General features: G+C 33.6%; 1 protein-coding gene and 1 pseudogene across 3 annotated transcripts in view; one reads left to right on the top strand and one right to left on the bottom strand.

The window, feature by feature from the left end:
• USP34 (ubiquitin specific peptidase 34) overlaps nt 1–19786 on the bottom strand; it is a 225087-nt gene that overhangs the window by 90188 nt on the left and 115113 nt on the right. For all 3 annotated transcript variants that reach the window (XR_010662332.1, XM_065929087.1, XM_065929088.1), the window contains exons 20-27: nt 19380–19475; nt 14388–14470; nt 10262–10416; nt 8719–8832; nt 6887–6986; nt 6594–6753; nt 3665–3791; nt 3421–3568 (exon numbers count right to left, since the gene is read on the bottom strand). Coding sequence is in view for 2 of the 3 variants with exons in the window: in XM_065929087.1 (XP_065785159.1) it covers nt 3421–3568; nt 3665–3791; nt 6594–6753; nt 6887–6986; nt 8719–8832; nt 10262–10416; nt 14388–14470; nt 19380–19475 (983 nt within the window). In the remaining variant the exon portion in view is untranslated. The remainder of the gene's footprint in view (nt 1–3420; nt 3569–3664; nt 3792–6593; nt 6754–6886; nt 6987–8718; nt 8833–10261; nt 10417–14387; nt 14471–19379; nt 19476–19786) is intronic.
• Nucleotides 11367–12029, top strand: LOC136162761 (sentrin-specific protease 8-like; annotated as a pseudogene).

Below are 19786 nucleotides of genomic sequence, written 5' to 3'. Positions count from 1 at the left end.
AGAATGCCAGAGTAGTATATATATATAAGGTAAAAGATGAGATAAGGTTAACAGAAAATAATTAGGTAATTAGCTAAGCACTCTGATTAAAATGCTCACACTGTCACTCTGGATTTTTAAAGATCCAATGATTAAGGCAAAACACATCAACATTCTCAAAAAAAAATACTTTAAGATAACAGGAGTATCCTGAGGACCAAAGAAAAAAAGATGTTAAGATATTAAAAGCACCACTGCAAAAATGAAAAAACTCAAAAAAACTGCAAAATAAGGTTGAGAACATCTCTCAGAACTAAGACTCAAAGAAATGAAACATAGGAAAGAAAAGATAAATAAATTAGAAATAGTCCAAGAGATGAAACATGTAAAGAATTTCTAGAAAGAAATGATAAAATAGGACACAGAAAATCAGTAATTAAAGAAAATTTCCCCAAACTAAAAGATACAAGCTGTCAAACTAAAAGGGACCTCTGAATATAAAGTACCCATTACAGTTGCTGAAAATAGATCCATACTCAGGCATACTATTGTAAAATAGGCACAAGAAGGTTCAATAAGCTCTGGAAAAGGGGAAAAAATATTAACAGAATGTGTAAAAGCTACCAGAAATCAAAATGGCTTCAAAATTTGAAACAGCAACAGAACCATGAAGTTCATTAATATCTTTAAAATTCTGAGACAAGATTATTTCTGACCTAGAATTCTATACTCAGCCAAATTACCATTTAAAGTATCAGAAATATATTTTTTATCATTCAAAGAATCTCTCAAGAAGTTACTGGACAATTTGCACTACATTTCAATCACATAAAAAAAAGTGAACCAATAAGGAAGGTATGGGATATTGAAAACAGAATAGTCAACACATGAGAAAGACAAAGAATTACAAGGAAGATGATAAAGGAAAGCCAACTACTGGGAGTCAGATGTGGAAAACAATCGATAGGATCAGTGTGACTAGAAAAACGTATTCCTGAGGGCCAAGAGACCAAAATCTCTGCTACCTTCATAATACTGTCTCTAAGGAAGGAATGCAAAAGTGAACTGGGCCCAGAATCTTGATCTCTACCCAGACTATCAAGTTTCTACTCTCACCTTCAAGTCCTATCATCTCAGAGAAGAAATTTCATTTTGAATGAAAATATCAGAAAAAGAAAAGCCTATTCTGTTGAGTATTTCAGCATCTTGTCAACATCATAGCTCTAAGATATGTCTTCACTGTGCCAAGACCTAACCATGAGAACTTTCCCACTGAACCTTCAATGAGGCTTTATAATACAGCTTTTGGGGTTCCCTGGTGGCTCCAGACAGTGAAGAATCTGCCTGCAATTCAGGAGATCTGGATTCAATTCCTGGGTTGGAAAGATCCCCTAGAGAAGGGAACGGCTACCCACTCCAGTATTCTTGCCTGGAGAATTCCATGGACAGAGAAGCCTGGAGGCTACAGTCCGTGGGGTTGCAAAGAGTCAGACAAGACTGAGTGACTAATACTTTCACTTCTTACTAAAGAGATGAAAGTATACCTTCTTTAGGTTGCATTCTTCGGTGACCCTTTGCCTAACAAGACCATACTCCCTTTTTCCTTAATCCATCAAGTTTCTCTGTGCTTTTGTTTCACAGAACTAAATACATCCTTTAGGAATAGATATATTGGAGGTAAAACTATAAAGAATATTAAAAAAAAAATCAAGATAGTGTTAAGAGGAAGAGGAAACAATGATATCAGGGAGGGACAAACAAGTAGCTTCTAATAATGTTCCAGTCCTTATTCTAGGTGGTAGGTGCATTGGTGGTTCATTTTATTATTACTCATTTCATATTCTATTTATATATATTGCAAAGTAACAAAAATATACTTTTTGATCCGAAAACTCCATAACTAGGTATTTAGCCAACTCCTGTCAGATAATGTATGTATTAAGGATACTCTGTATAACAGTGAACAAGAAAAATACAAAGTCAATGCCCTTGTTGGGCTTATATTCTAGAAGGAAAGACAAGACAACAAACGATGCAGGACACAGGTTTGATCTGTGGATCAGGAAAATCCCCTGAAGAAGGGAATGGCAACCCACTCTAGTATTCTTGCCTAGAAAATTCCACGGACAGAGGAGCCTGGTGGGCTATGTAGTCCATGGGGTCACAAAGAGTCGGACACGACTGAGTGACTTCGTAGTCATAGTCATAGCACAACACTATAAAATCAAAAGAAGGGAAACTACTTAAATATCCCTTAATAGAGAACAGGTAAAATAAATCATGGTACCACCATACTACAGACAATATTGATCTTAAAAAGAATGATGTAACTTTCTATATTTAACTATATAGAATGTTCTCTAACAAGCACAATGAACAAGAGATAGAACAGTATAAACTGAATGCTACTATACTTGCGTTTTAACTACATAGCTGACCTCTGAACAACATAGGTTTGAACCGTGCAGATCCATATTTATATGCAGGCTTTTGGATTTGATATATTTTAAATGTCCGTGTGCTTTCATCTTAAGCACAGTGTAGTAAAACTGTTGGCTCCTTACTAAAAGATACCAAAGAATTATCACTGCACACAGGCAAGTTAAAAGTCTTAAAAAGAAGCTTTTAAAACTTTAAGATTTTTTTCTGCTAATGTTATCAATCAAAGTGACATTACCAGGTAAGCATTTTAAAATATGTATTTAGCCTGTTATAATTCAGACCTTTAACCTGTAAGTAAAATGTAACAGTTTTTCTGGTTGCTCCTCTGAATAGCCCCTATTTTATGTGCTATGTAAAGACACTAAAAGGGAGTAATCAAATATACCTTTCAGGCCCACATGAAAATTCCTTAATATGATACTATTTTGGAGGGAAGGGGAGATGCATAGGTGGGAACTCAATGACGTATTGTTTTCATATGCTTCAAAAAATATGTCAAAATAGAAAGGAAAAAAAAAAAAAAAACCCAAAAAACTACTGAGTAAAACTGGGTACTTAGAGAAGTAACCCACTCCAGCATTCTTGCCTGGGAAATCCCAAGGACAGAGGAGCCTGAAGGGCTACAGTCCACAGAGTTGCCAAGAGTCAGACACGACTTAAAGCGACTAACACTTTCACTTTCAAAGTTGGGTTCTAGGTAGTGTATGTACACAAACTTACTAATTCCCACACTGTTTATCAAATAACATACAAAAGGAGATTTTTTTTTTTTTTTTTTTTTTTTTGAGAAAAATGAGTACAAGTGTTTGGAAATAACATCTTAAAGAAAAAGGAAAAAGAGAACTACTAACTCTTGCCTAGGAACTGATGGCACCATACCAAGGGTGGGAGGAGAGGAGTCATGAACATGGCTCGTAGTCTTTATTTAAACAAGTAAAGGTTTGAGGTCAATATATGATAGAACCTAGAAAACAGAAAAATTTGAACTGATAGACTTACCGGGAAACTCTCCCTTTCGGCTGCTTTGACCAAACTCCTGAAGCTGAGCTTGTTGACTTATTTGTTCTTTCTGTAAATTTTCATACCAATGAGTTACTTCAGCCCTAAGATCTGCTACCTGGTCACTAGGATACATTTCAATAGTCATCTGAAATATGAGATGCAACCAATTTAAAAATACAAAAAGAACATATATTTGAACTGGGAAATGTTATTAATTTGGAAACTAAAACTATGTAACTACCTTGTCAGGAAGTCCAGCTGGCTGGCACACAACCCTTAGCGGCAGGGACTGTTTGTCACTCAGTGCTTTCAAATGACTACTAATACCCGTGCCTTCAATTTGCCATTGTCTGAGATGATATGCAAACCTAAAACACAAAAACCACATACAGGAAGGATATCATTTTAAACTATTTCAATGCTACGGAAGTTTTTGCTATTTTACAAAATGAAAGAGCCCACAAAAGGGTCCAATACATTACAATTTACTCTACAAAATTAAATTTTAAAGTTTGGATTCATGATACGGAATCAAACTCAAATGTGTAAATATAGTTCAGAGTGCCTTAATAATTAGTTTCCAAGAAAAATTACCAAAAAAAAAAAAAGGCCCATTAAGAATATTATGGAGTTTCTTTGTTTGTTTTTAACAAGACAGAGGGAGGACTGGGGAGTAGCAGAGACAGGAGGAATTTGAAGAGATAAATTAATCTTTGTAAGTCAAATGGCAAGCTGTCAATCCTATTTTCAAAGGAAGAAAAAAGATATTAGGAAAGATTTTTCAAAGAAAGAACTGTATTGCAGTAAATATATGTAAACCAGCCTAACAATTTTGAAAGACGATTCCATGACTGCTAAAATCATAAAATGAATAATAAAGATTAATATGTCAGAGGAGACAGGGAATTAAGCATGACACTAAATATTAATTTTCTAACTGACTTTCAGTTGAAGACAGGATCCACGGTACCTCAATTTACTTAAGGAAAAAAAAAAATCAATGTTAAACTAATCAGCAATTCTGGAATAAAAGGGCAAGTAAGCAAATAAATGTGCTTGATTTCCAAGATGTGATCCAATGTCCACCTTCTATGAGCAAAAGAGTAATCTATCTTTTGGAGCCTGAAAATTCTTAAGTAATGAGGGGGTTATCTGGTGCACTACCAATATCTGGCAGTCTTCTAGCTACTATATGCCAATAACATTGCCTTCTCCCTTAAGCTGTTATAATCAAAAATGTCTCCAGGAATTATCTAATGTTCTCTGGGAAACAAAATCATTTCTGGTTGAGAACCACTGTTAAGATTATAAGCTTATCTCCTTTTAAAAAGAAAATCCTTTGAAAAAGACATTTTTATTTATTCTTTTAATATAAGGAATATATAAGTGCAATAATTACTTTATATTTTCATTTTATAAATGTTTAGGAAAATTTAAATTAGAAACAGCAATCTTTGAAAATGACATTTTTATTTACTCTTTTAAGATAAGGAATAAACACAATAATTACTTTATGTTTTCATTTTATAAATGTTAGGCAATTTTTATTAGGAATAGCACTAAGCACATTAAGCACCTGAAACTATATGATACTACACAAGGATTTGCTTGAAAATTCCTATATAATTTTTTTAAAACTAGCTCTCAGTTTTTGAATATTCAATTGTTTCCTAGATTCTTTACTTGCTATCCAAAAAGTATTTATATAAATTATTTAGCACCAACATTAACTTTTAGAGGAAAACATAAACAAATACAAAGGTTTCTATTAAGGATATTATAAACAATTTTCTTCAGTTTGAAAAAGTTTGTACACCTGAGCAGGAACTTCTGAACTAAAATTCATTAAACTTATAAAATGCACCACTGGAATCCTAGGAAAAATTTGTTTGAAAAGACTTTTAAATAAGCACCTATTTTAAAAACATGGGTTAACGCTGTATAAGGGCCCAAACCAACAGGACTGTTTAGGTTTGCTGTTTGTAGACCCTGCAGGACAGAGAAAATTTTAGAAGACCATCTACTGTTATCATTAACAATAAATATCTGAGAGGAAAAGGTAGACTATAGAGACTCTTGATTTTCTTTAGTATTATCTTCGTGTAATATCTGAATTTTATATAATGAGTATGTATTAATTTTTTATTAATTTGAATAAGACATACCACATTTGCTTTTTATTTTTAGCTTTTAAAGTAATAAAAATTATGAGGCAGTGTGAAGTTTCTGTTGAAAAAGACTCAAGAGTTCCCTTACACATTCTTTAAAAACACAAGGAATTATTTAAGTAGAATTTCCACAATTTACAATCGTAATCAAAATAAGGAATTTTGCAAAGCCTAAATGTTTTAAATCACAGAGCCATGTTATTTATAAGGAATGTGTAGAAAATCTTTATTCAGTATTTTCTGACATTTTAAACAAAGGTCAATATATATAAATGGTATAGGTTTTCATTATCAAACTGAGCTCGGAAGTTGAAATAAGTTTTAACAATTTTGTTCAACAGTTCTTTGTACTTTTACATTTACTCATGATTTTTAACAAACAGAATTTCTTAATTAAAACTATCTACTCACCTTTTAATTCAGTCGATATATTCATAAATGTTAATTTGCTTTATTTCTGTATTACACAGGGTATGTCTAAATTAATTATATAGATATTCATTAACACAGAATTTTTTGATCATGTTTCCATGGTAAATGGAAATTCAAAATTAAAATACTGTCTCCTAGTCCAGGAAGAAAAAAAAACAGCAAATGAAACAAATGACTCAACTTGATTCAACTATGAGAGATTATCTGATGTTCTTGGTGAGAGTTTTAGTGAAAACTTCTTTGGTAGTGGTGTTCTGCCATTTCAATCATAGTAATACTTTCTTAGAGATGGAATTCCGTCTAGAGATTTTTATTCATGCACATCTTCTCAGAGTCATGATATTTAAAGCTCTGCAGTATTTACCAGGAACCTAAATTGCTGATTCCACGATGATATGGTACATATCATGAATAAAAATTACTTCCATTACTTAACTCTTCACTTTTGGTAAGTTATGTTTTCTAGCTGCCCCCAAGAAAACCTTTAGTTTTAAGAATACTTTCGGACATATCAGCAATTTTTTTAAAAAGCCTAAAATTCATTCTAATAATGTGGTTTAAAAAAATTACCTTCTCCTAAATGCTTCCAGATGTGTCTTCAGCATAAGGAGTCCTCTTTCTATAACAGTGAGACTTGAGTGTGATTCCTGTTCAAGACTGCTAGAAGCTATCATAAGACTCTCCATACACTTACTAATAAATTCTTGCTCCTTCTCCAAACCCGTTTTACCTAAAAAGTCAGATGTTTAGATATGTATTATCAACCTTATATTCTTATTTAGCTGTGTTAAAGTAAATGAATTATAGCTAAGAAAACTACTTACATAAAAATTACCTATCAGATAGTATTTCAAATCACTCACCATTAATATAATAGGAGTTAATATACTGGATAGCTGCTCGACTGACATCACCAGATTGTGCTCTTAAAGCAATGCCCCAAAATTGGTCCATACCACAAAGCTAAGAAACAAAAATATGCCATCTATAAATGTTAACTGTCAAACAATGTTTAATTAAAGACCAAAGTTACAAATTTAAAAGGCACTCAATATCAAAGAGTTTTAATACTTTATAAAGTAGTTAAAAGGCAATTCCTAATTACTTAGTATTATTAACTAATATTAAATAATAATGATAAAAACCTTGGAAATTTCTTCAATTTCTGAAATATACCTGTACTAGTTATAAAAATACATACTTACAAATCAGCTATGTATGTGTGTAACAGTTACCTCAAAAGTTATGACTACACAGTGAGAAAAAGTCAAGTCCTCAAAACATGCTACAAAGGAAGAACAACTGATATAATTATTAGCATAATATGTTAATGCTTTCATCCAACTTATTCTGAAAGTCATTGATTTCAGGTATTCACAAAAAATTTAAAAGATTCACTAACTGAAACTGATAATTTATGACTTAAACTATGAGATGAAAAAAAATGTTTTCAGTGAAAATTACAGAAAAAGTAAACAGTGGAAGTTCTCAAAAACTGTAACTAGGGTGAAGAAAAGATAACCACCTGATAAGTGACAGAATAGCTTTAGTGTTCATGTCATCTACTTAAAAAGCAGTATTATCTCGAAATTAGAGTGTGACCTTTTAGGTAAATCAGATCTGTCCAACATCTGAAATCACCAAATTGAAACTTTTCATAGTGCTATCAAAGTAAGAGCTTGAACCAAAACATTAAAAACAAAAATAAGTAAACGAAATACTACTCAAACAAGCAAAGAAGGTAGGAAGATACTATGAAAGCAATATACAACTGCTTACTCTAAATACAATTACAGTTATCTTTACCACATAGACTTTACAACAGTTTACTTTTCTCTCTATAACACAACTCAATCTCTAAAGAAAATTAATGAAAAATAAAGGTGGCGTGCAGATGGCATGAATCAGAGCTATCATTAATAAACTGAAATGTCCAATATTCAAGATTTTCAAACAACAGTCTGTTAGGTGAGTCTAAGAAAATAACGCATTCAACAATAACTCGCAGTCATCCAACCTAGCCAAATAAGAGCCAGAAATAAGACTAGCACTCTGTGACAGTCTTCAGCTAATGATCTGATCATCATGCCTCATGTTCAGTAATGATTTAGGCATATTCCACTCCAGAAGAGAAGTTACTGATAGAACTATGAAGTTGCCCAAGAGCAACTAAAAGTTTGGCCACAAAAATGGCCTGAAAAACAGATTTTAGATAAATCAAACTTCTACTCAGCAAAATCCTTTATTAACCAAGAAACATACAGTAAATTATGTTACTTCAGTTATATTAACACACAATAGTCTATTAGTTTCAGGTATATAGCACAGTGATGCAATGTTTTTATACATGATGAAATGATTACTGTAAATAAGACCAATTACCATCCAGCACCATATGAAGTTGTTACAAAATTATTGATTATATTCCCTAAGTTACATCTTTGTGACTTATTTGTTTCACAGCTTGAAGTGTGTATCACAAGTTTCCATTATGCACAGCAAAGATTATTTTCAGTAAAAAAATTACCATATTTGCTTTATAGAACTTTTAAAACCCAAAAGATAAAGCTTCTTAAGACTTCAGAAAAAAAGTCTGCTGAGTCAGTAAATTCAATGCTTGGGAGTAATCTAAATTGAGGAACAACAAAGAAATTCCACAAGCTGACCCAATAAAAGGACAAATCTCAATTCATACCTCAGAGTTTGAACCACCATCATAGGCACTGGTAGCAAGTCGAGCCAAGTTACACAGATGCTGAAACAGATTTAAGCCAGTCATGCTAATTGTTTCAGGTTTTAGCTGCGGCATCTTTAAAAAAAAAAAAAAAGTTGTCAAGGTAGTTTAGGTGTAATAATTTATTTAGCAGATTTCATTTTATTAGATTTAATGTAACACAATTTAAGTTAACAAATCTAGTTTTACTGAAAACACTGAAGAGGAAAATGTAATAACTGAGATTTTTAGTGATAACAAAATTTCATAAAAATTTTAATCACAAAGTTGAAACCTGTCTGATACGTGCTTCAATTTTTGAGATGTATTATAGACCCAAACCAGAGGAAATTTTAAATTTTATTAGTTATTATATACTTACACCAGACGCTCTTACAACATATAGATAAGTACAGTTTTTGTATAAGTCAGAGTTTGAAATTAAGATAACTGAAGACTTGTTTGTAGCTTTGTCTTAAATCTATTAAGTGAGTTAGTTTCTATCACCAAAACTCATTCGTATGAACTCAAGGCTACCACAGAGACTTTCTAGAGCCTTTATAATCTCAAAAATCAGCATATAAAATATAAAGTGTATTGGTTTATTATCAAAGTTTTAAAATTTAAATGGAAAATTATCTACTGAACCAAATGCGGCATCTTATAAATAAATATAAAAACTAGATAGATGTGTGTCTTTAATATCATGACAGCCCTTCCTACAAATGCCCTTCCCCCCCAGAAATCGACAAATCTGAACATTAGCTTATATCTGCCAGAAGACTGGCTAAAACCATACCATTTAATTAAAAATTGCAGAATAGGGCTCTCACACTAGTAGGTGTGGCACCACCCCTCAAAAATTGAAACCCAATGTTACTAATGATTTAAAAAATACATAACAAACCCCCACACACACCTCTTATTACTGTTCGCCAAGTTATTCTACTTACTATTAGTTTAAGTACTTTAGCTAAGGAACATAACATTTTTGTAAATCTAAACTAAGTATTCATTTAGATATATTAACACTGTAGAGCACAAAACTAAAGCAACATCTAAGTGGCAAAAATTATACAAGGACTGCAGAGAAGCAGTATATTCATCATTTTTTTTTTTATTCTTTTTTTTTTTTATTCATCGTTTTTAAAAATATTCCAGGGCTTCTCTGGTGGTCCAGTGGCTAAGAATCTGCCTTGCAATGCAACAGGTTCAATCCCTGACTTAGGAAGATTCTACATGCCGAGAGGCAACTGAGCCCACATGGCTACACATGCTTTGCACCAAGAGAAGCCCCTGCAGTGAGAAGCCCTGGCACTGGACTTGCAGAGTAACCCCCGCTCATTACAACGAGAGAAAGCCCCAGGCAGCAGTGAAGACTCAACTAAAATAAATAAATATTAACAAACTTTTTCTAAAAATTAAAGTATTTTAAAAGAGGAAAAAATGAACATTACAGTTTACATTTCAAGAGAGAAAAAGGAAATATATAAAAATAATACATATAGTCAAGAAACAAAATTACCTTCTCCAGGAAAAGATGTTTGTAGGTTTCCATTCCCATAGCATGTTGATCTTTACTTCGAACTTGGTTTAAAAACCAATGGAGTGCATCATCGTAGCACTCAGAATCTTCTACTAAACAATGCCATAAAATATCAACTTGCTCCAAACTTAACCCTAGATAAAATTACATATTTTAAATCCTGGTACATACAACACTTTCATCCTAATTAAATAAGTACTAGAAGCACCAATATATACAGAAAAATTAAAGAGATATTTTATAGCATTTTATAAAAACTATTTCATAAGAGACTTTATATAATTTATGCTTTCAAAAGTAGTTAAATATAGTCCACAGATAAACTATCTTTAAAAACAAGACTTATATAGAATAGTATCCTAGAAGACACATTTGTTCTGGAAAGTCCTTTTCTTTAAGACATGAACAATCATTGTATTATAGCAAACATGATTAAAAAGAAGTAATCCCCAAAAAGTTAAGTCAGTTCTAAGGTTTAAGGGTAAAGAATACAGTGGATACCATATTCAAAGCTAATTCTATGCAAATAGGAGGTAAACAATAAATGCCAATAAGCATCATTTTTGTAAATTATGAAAAAAGGGATCCTTATGATTAATAAAACAAAAAGGAAGTGACTACCTAAAACAGAACAGCAACACATCACAGGAAACAATTAACCTTATGATTAATAAAACAAAAAGGAACTGACTACCTAAAACAGAACAGCAACACATCACAGGAAACAATTAGCTAAGAAGCCACTGTAATCAGACAAAATCTGTATGGTATTAATACTTTGACCCAAGTATTAGATAATTCTAAAGTGTGTCAGAAGGAATCAGAACTATTCAGAATCAAAGAAAAGGCACTAGGGCAATCACAACTCTGATAAGTCAGACAATCCGAAAGTGTAGAATAAAATCATCACAGGGATTTCTAAAGTACATCATAAGGGATTCAAGAGCAAGGGCTTATTCCTCAGAATCAGAAGTCATTGAGAAGATGATAGAATCTTAAGTAACCACCACCCCCATCCTTTTTCCGGCCAGTATGGAGCTGCTTGGAGGACTGGTGGGGGTGGTGAGGTCTGAAGCAGCTTCTGGAATTTCTGAGCAGCCCTGGTCGATACAAGATGGACCCAGTAGTCTTGAGTTACATGGACAGTCTTCTGTGGCAGTCATTTGTCTCATACTGGATCCTCCGAGCTAGCTCAGCATCCATGTTACTGGGTTTCCCTTTGAGTACTTTGCCAATAGTCAGTTTCAGGACCGCTCTGACCATGTCTGCTTCATTAGCCCCAAAGTCACTCAGTTTATCAAGTGCACTGGCAACCCAGCAGGGATCACCATGTTGCCTGAACCCTTGGACCTCTCCAATAAAGAGCTATTATTTTTAGCCATCAATGATAATTCTAATCACACAGCTAGGGGAATCCATTGGAGCTTGTTGGTTTATCTCCAAGACAAAAATGGCTTTTTTCATTATGATTCTTATGGTAGTAGCAACTAATTCCATGCAAAGCAGGTAGCAAAGAAACTAGAGGCTCTCTCAGGCAGAAAAGGAAACAAACTGGCCTCTATGGAAGAGAAAGTCCTCAACAAAACAGCTATAACTTGGGATATACATGGTATGTAACACTGAGGCCTTGTGTCAGAACTTCTTTAGACAACAGCCAGAATCACTATTGCAGCTACTCACTCTTACATACATCACAAAGAATAGAGAAGAATGGAAAGATCTCATTGCCAGACCTGCCAAAAATTAGCTGTTGAAATATATTTGACTTTTGTAGTCTCTTTCTGCCTGTCCCCATGGATTGGATGGCTGCAATCTCAGTGTCTGAGGGAAGATGCCTGGGAGAGGAAAGCTTCGGATGCTTACTTTCTCCTGAGAGAATGTTATCCTCTGCATTCTCCTAATGGAAAGTTTTGCTTTAACCCTAACTTTAGAGCAATATGTTCCGTGAAAATGTCTTCAAAATAGGCACCAAAACCTTAAAACTAATCTTAACCAATCTTAACACTTATTAATTCCCTTTTGGTCTTCCTTATCCACACTGGTTTATTCCAAAGAAAAAAAACTAATCTGCAAAACAAATTAAGAATATATGAAATCCAGAAGCAAGAAGAAAATCTTAAGAACCAAAAACTTATTGCACAGTCCACATATTCCAAGAGATCAACTGGCTAGAAGCAGATCAAGTCCCAAACGAATGTAAGATCGAAATATTATCGGTTACTCAGCTCTGTGATACCTTTTCCATTCAAGCAAAGGCTTTCCCCTCTACAAACTCTGCCAATACTTGATAAAGATGGTGTTAACCCATAGTCGCCCACTGACTCCCAGAACTCTTTTAAGAAAGAGGGAATGGTAAATAACGTTGTTAAAATAAATGTGGTATACCTCTTCTTCTGCATCTGAAACTAAAAGTTGGTTTGAGATATAAAGGAAAAAAAGTGACCTTTCTCAACTCTTTCACTTAATTCAAAATGCAGATAATGAAATTTTTGAAATGTGGAACCAAGAATAAAAAGAAATATTATTCCTTCCAAAAAAAAAAAAAGAAACCACTCACAACCCTCCCCCTACTTCGAAAAACCAGATGAGATCCAAAACCACCTCAGAAAGTATTTACCTAGTAGCAGTATTGATTCGAAAAATGTGTACAAAATGTATCCAATCAGATCATCATAGACATACTTAATACATGTCTTATTCATTCTAACAATCTGTGCCCCTGAGAGCCAACATAAAAAAACTAGGAACAATCTTTAGTGTATAAATTAAACACAGTAAGTAGTTAAGAAGAGATAAATGCAGATAGGTAAGAATTTTTTTTAAAAATCTGTAACTTTGGAGTAACCATATTATGCTTGAAAGATACTGTGCCAGTTAGAGAAGTACAATTATGATGTGGGATAAGTTCAAACAGGATTCTAAATGTGCAGTAGCTATTGAAAGCCCACACAGAAAGAACATATTCTGTGTTTAATGGAACGGGAGCAGCAAAATAAATAACTCGCTATTCAAATACTGAAAAAATGATTAACTTTTTCCAATGAAAATCTACATTCAACAATCATGAAACAATGGTCATGTGAAATTATTTATACTGAAAATATGTTTGGGTTTGATTTATCCATGTATAAAGATTTTTTTATATTTTATATTATTTCTTGTATATCCTGAATCATAATGGGTATAATAAATGACCCAGTAACATGAAACAGGGGTTTCCTATCAAAAACAGGTGCCTTCATTTTGAAATCTACTGGTATCATAATGTTAGTGACATTTGTTACAAACACCTTGACTTACAGAAATTACAGACTTAAACTGTAAAATAAACACATGGCATACCTCAAGCATAGATATGGACTTCAAGAGTCATGAAGACATCTCTCAGGCGAGCAAGACACTCACCCAGCAGTTTGACATTAACCATAGCTAAAAAAAAGAATGTCCTACTAACAAATGAGGTTGTTGACACAGACATACAGAAAACAAGGCATGTGGAGCATTAAAGAAAATAAGTCAGTCTAGCAAGAGGAAAAGTGATCTGGCCAAAAGAAATCAACCTTCCTCCTTTCTTGTGAGGGTATCTTGAATGCGGATTTAGAAATGGCCCACAATCTTAATATACCAGACCAATATCTCTGTTTTTTAAGATTAATTATTAATGAAATTGAGTTTGAGATTCATCTAAATTAAACGTGTCTCTAAATTTCTGTCACCTATGAAGTCAACCAATCTGGGATAAGATTAGCCCTGCTAATAATATACAGACAGTGGCTGTTTCCAACTGGAGTGAAAGAAATATTCTATTAACCAGAGGTTAAAAAAAAAAGAAAAATACAGTCACTCTAACATGATATGTTCTCCTATCCCAAATATTTTGTTCATGCAATGAGTCATTCATTCATTAAGAAACCAACACATTCAGAGACTGAAACAAGAACATGTCAGGGACAAGTTGCTATTGCCATACATACAGATAGGACGTTTAGTACTGAGAATAATTTGATCACCACAGAAATCTAAAGGTATGAGTACATTTAACTGGACTCTTTCAAGAATCAATGAAGATCTAAAAACTTATTAGAATATTGATTAAAAAACTTACTGAAATGATCAGGTGATCCCAGAGTTGAAAAGACACAAGTTAAGAACTGAAGTCGCACCTGAACTTCGGCACTATGGCTATACCTGCATTTAAAAAATCGTTAAAATAATTAGCTGAGAGATCCTATTTTTTAATTATTTTTAAAAATCTAATGGTCCTAATCTTAAATTGTACCAGATAAATAAAATTCCATTTAAGAACTCAATTATCAAGTATTTCAAATTATATCTTTGGCTACACACACAAAAAATGGCCAAAGCCAAATGTTACATGAAAGAATTGTTATTTAATATTATAAAAATCTACAAATTATTAGAAAACAAACTTTCAAATTAGATAAGTAGGTAAGAACAACAGTGGAAGAAACGTTACTTTAAAATATGCAATACACATTAATTTTAATATTTAATATATTTCCATCTAGAAATACCATCTTTCACTGTCACTGTCCCTCCAGGGATACTACTATATTCCTTAAACAAGAAATGTTAATGATATATCATTTCCATAAATATAATTCATAAAGAAAACAGCTGATACAAAATAAGCATTTCTGAATGCTATTTCAAATCCAAGTAACTGTAATTCATGTGTACAAAATTCAATGTATAATGTAAAAGTTGCTTTGAAAGCTTGTATTTACTTAGTAGGTAATTTCACATGGTTCTCTGGGAATCAGTTTGTCAGCATTTGCAAAGGAAAGCATTTTAAGAATCAAGCGTTGGTCTGTGGTACAGAAAAGGTAGGAGATGTGTCTGAAGAAGTAAGCAGGGGCCAAACTGCTGTCAACCTGAATGTCAGAAGAGTTTGACACTGTTACAGACAGATAAGAAAGTCACTTATCTGGTGAAGGATGCTGGGGAAAGAAAAGCAGTAATGATCAGATTTGCATTTCAGGATTCCTTTAGCAGCTCTGTGCACTGCACACTGAACTGTGACTGTGATATCACAACATTCTAGTTCCCACAAGCACTTGAAGTGAAGTCGCTCAATCGAGTCCCACTCTTTGCAATCCCGTGGACTGCAGCCTACCAGGTTCCTCCGTCCATAGGATTTTCCAGGCAAGAGTCCTGGAGTGGGTTGCCATTTCCTTCTCCAGGGGATCTTCCCAATCCAGGGATCGAACCCAGGTCTCCTGCATTGCAGGTAGACGCTTTACCATCTGAGCTACAGCTGGCTCACAAGCACTTGAGTACCCAATCAACCAGACTGAATCAATGATGAGTTTTTATGTTACAAATCAAAAGGCTGGCTGGGGATGAATTGCCCAAATCACCATGCCAACAAAAGAGAGCAGCCACTCTGAGCTATGATCTATACCCCAGTCTGCAGACAGTTTCCTAATTCAATTTCTAAATATCTGTAAGCAGGTGCAAAATTCTAAAAGCTTCCTAAAGTTAGCTGGTTTCAAAAATTACACTAGATTTGCTACCAAAGTTTAAAGTTAAGCTTTCCTAAAGATTGAGTTTGCTTGATACAGCTTAATTTTTCTTTACTGTCTCATATTACACTGGCAAAGAAAGGATGAATATTTGCTTCATTACTGTTGCAGTGTCCTTTCTGAAGTTCAAAGTACTTGTGCCAAGCTGGCTGGGAACTGGGGGTGTGGTAGGGTGGAATACTGTAAGCAACTCTCAAACTAAAACACTATTCAGGTGAAATTCAAGACCTTCTCTTAACAGTTTTCATCCTTTTACTAAAAGGGCAGATTTTGTAGCAGAGACCTTGGAGTATAGGTTCAAATATAAGTTCTATCATACATCAGTTCTGGGATTTTAAGTAAATTACTGCACTTATCTGAGCCTGAGGGTAGAGAATAAAAAAGGAATAATGCCTTGTCCTTTACAAAGTGCCTTTACTTTCTGAATACTTCCTTCCCTTCTTTCCCTGAGAGTAAAGGTGCCTATAACCTTAGAAGGTATGGATCAAGTCCCTTTGTCCTTCCTTCTTCCACTTCCACCGTAGTGCCGCTGGCTCCACGTTTCAAAGGACTCTTGCCTGCTCTGTTAGGATCCCACTGGCTGATGAAATCACCAGCTAGGAAATTTCTTGGGATGCAAACCAAAAGTGTTATCAATACTGATAAACTCTCCTGGGCTTGCCCATGGCTCCCAATATTACAGAAAATATAGGACAAAAACAGTCTTGACACAGGCATGAAACTCTAGTGAAAAACTGCCACCCTAAAAAAATTAATCTCTTTATAGCCTAAATGTTGGCACAGGGTTTTCTCTAGAGGCAGCTGTATTCAAGGAATATAAACTATGTCTATTTATGAAATGAAATGTTATCTTTAACACGACAACAATCTTTTTGTCCTACGTAAAAATCTTAGAACTTGCCTACTATAATCTCCATTGAACAAATGGAAAGTAATGTGCCACAAACTTATGAAATCAGTACGCTTTATCAAAGAGCAACAAATGTACAACTCAGTTTTCAGCCTGAAGAAACAAGCGGATTATGCCAAATTAGTCCAGATAGCTCTCTCTCCTAAGAGAGAGTAACAAAGCAGACTAGAGGACTGGAAGGATAGATACTCTGACATACCCTAGGAAAAGTGTAAAACTTACACTCATCTCCAAAGAGTACCACATAAGCAATGCTTCTTTAAAACAACAAACAAAAAAAGTAGGCATCAGTGCTGAGACTCTACTTCCGGCTCCACTAACAAAGTAAGCAACTCCACTGCTGCCAACGCTGTCAATAACCAAGTGTCAGACATGTGTTCATTTTCTGGCACGTAAGGTTGGACTTTTTCTTTCTGAGCATGACTTATCTGAGTCTGCCATGCCCCTCTCTTAAGTTCGTATCCCTGCTCTTCAAGCCCACCGGCTGTGGTTCTGATGGGAGCTCTCTTACAATTTAAGTGTTTCTCTGTTGACAGGTAATTTGAATTCTGCCTCATAAAAATTCTCGTCAGTATGGTTTTATTCCTGCTCCTTGTTGATTTTAAGGCTATTATAGAAAATGTATAGAGATACAGATTCAGAAGGCAATAATCTTTACCTATGCTTCAAGAAGAAAAAATGAAAGAGGACAGACTATGAAGAATACTTAGAATTTTTAAAAGATTTAAAGAGAATGCACCTTTACAGAGGTAAGTGTGTAATGTAAGCCAAGACACAAAAAAGAATAAATTTAAGGAAGTATCTCAGAAATAATTTAACAAGCATAAAGAACAATGTCTAAAAGAAAAAAAATCATTGAACAATAAAACAGGAAAGGTTAGTAGAGTTTAGATTTTAGAGGGCCCAGAATACTAGACAAAATAAACTACAATTTATTTTCTATTCAGCGAAGAGTCTAAATGAGGGTAGGAGGCAAGTTTCTTGCCTGTTATATAACATAGTTTATTTTAGTGATGTAACTACAATTTATAGATGACCTACTATGTGCCAGATACAGCTTACTAACTTATTTCTTAAAAAAAAAAAAAAACTCATACACTAAATAATTAGAACTTATTAGAGCATTCATTAAGTAACTGAAATAAGGTGAAACAATAGATTCATAACCTAAACCCAGATCTGTGTGATTCTCAGGCCCATGTGCTTTCTACCAATATCATTAATGCCTTCTGCAATTCATAAGGATGACTAATTAACAATTATGGAGGAGGCTGAGGGAAGAAAATTGATCCAAAGGATGGTTAAAGAACTGGAACAGTGTTTGTGGGCATGTCCACTTGTAAAGCGCAGAGTCTTAACCACTGAACTGCCAGGAAAGTTCCTGTTCTAACTTTTAAAATGAGGATTCCTACTTCAAATTAGTTGTTGTGTACCTTGAAATTAATACTTAAAATGTATCTGGCATATAGCAAGTATCAAAACTAGCTATTTTTATCACCACCACCACCGCCATTATTCATGTTTGGAAACACACATATACAAAAAGGGCCCCAAGTTTTAGATGACTTGAAGGATGGCGGTACACTGAAGAGGAAAGTAAATTTTGGAGAAATAACTGATGGGGGGTGGTGGGAGGAAGAGGGTAGACATGGTATCATTTTTGGAGGTGAACAAGCATGCCTTAAAGATCCATGGCTTTTCTGAAAACTTCTACAATCTGATCAGTTATCTACATAAAAAGTTTTCTATGTACATGCTTTCTCAATAAATACTGTATATATTTCTCTTATTTACAGACATGCTATATTGACATTTAGCTGGTTTCCATAACTATGTTTCCACTGACTCACACAAGTAGAAGCTTTCTGAATTCTACATGTTTTCATCTATGCAGAAATCTCCCTTTATAAGAAACTTTAAACACAGCCATACAACTAACCAACTTCTACTAATTCTTACACAAACTCACTTCAATACATCCAGACAATATTTTTGATGATAAAATATTAACCATCTATACCATCACAATTTCCATTTTCACGTCATAAACTTTCTAATACTAGTATATAACTATAATAATGAAGGAAAATGTTTTAAATAAACTATGATAAAACACTTTTTCAGAAATAAACATTTATATTATTAAAAATCATTAAATAATATTCAGTTCAGTTCAGTCACTCAGTCGTGTCTGACTCTTTACGACCCCATGAACATTCCAGGTTCCTATGCAATTTTGCTCTTTACAGAATTGCACTTTGCTTCTATCACCAGTCACATGTACAACTGGATTATTTAAAATAATATTAAATTATATTATATTTACAATGCCCTAATACAAGGATACTTGTAACCTCTGAAAAAAATATGATTCCTGAAAACACTATCTTATGAACAGAACTCAATAGTGAAGGTAAATCAACCCCTAAAGTTAATAGTTTGTCTTTCCCTAAGGTTAAGCATTATAAAAACAATCTTATAAAACTCATCAAATTAAAAAAGAAACTTCCTCTTGTAACTAAATTTTTCATTATATTTATTATATGAAAAAAAAGGAACAGAAAACTGAAAAATTATCTTATCTTTCAAAGGAAAGACAATCAACACTTACACATATCTTACAGAGTTAAAGTATACTTACAGTGCATGCTTTTGTCTGCCTTCTCTTACAGTTTGAATATAGTATACCAAATTATCAAAGAAAAGCTTCATCATGTTCAGTTCTTTTTCTGCCCACCTGAACCAATTAAAAGAAAAAATAATTTCAGAGGCACAGGGTAAGATAAATTTATTCTAGAAGAGGAAAAAACACTACAGTGAACCTTCATTTTATGAAGTTATAGTATCATTGCATTTAAATCTCAATCCCTGTGAAGGGGATAAAATGTCTGGTCAAATGCTAAATAAATGACTAATATGAGTTAATATTTTAAAAAACAGTACAATACAGTCCATGCCAGTCTGTCAGTTTGTAGGTTACCTGAAGATTTACTAAGATGATCAGAGATAATTTCCAATTTTAAAATGGGGCCCTAAGAGTTTAAGAGA

The sequence above is a fragment of the Muntiacus reevesi genome, chromosome 3 (assembly GCF_963930625.1).
Source record: "Muntiacus reevesi chromosome 3, mMunRee1.1, whole genome shotgun sequence".
NCBI classification, from domain to species: domain Eukaryota; kingdom Metazoa; phylum Chordata; class Mammalia; order Artiodactyla; family Cervidae; genus Muntiacus; species Muntiacus reevesi.
The sequence above is the reverse complement of the archived record's forward strand: the minus strand, read 5'-3'. Positions and strand labels throughout refer to the sequence as shown.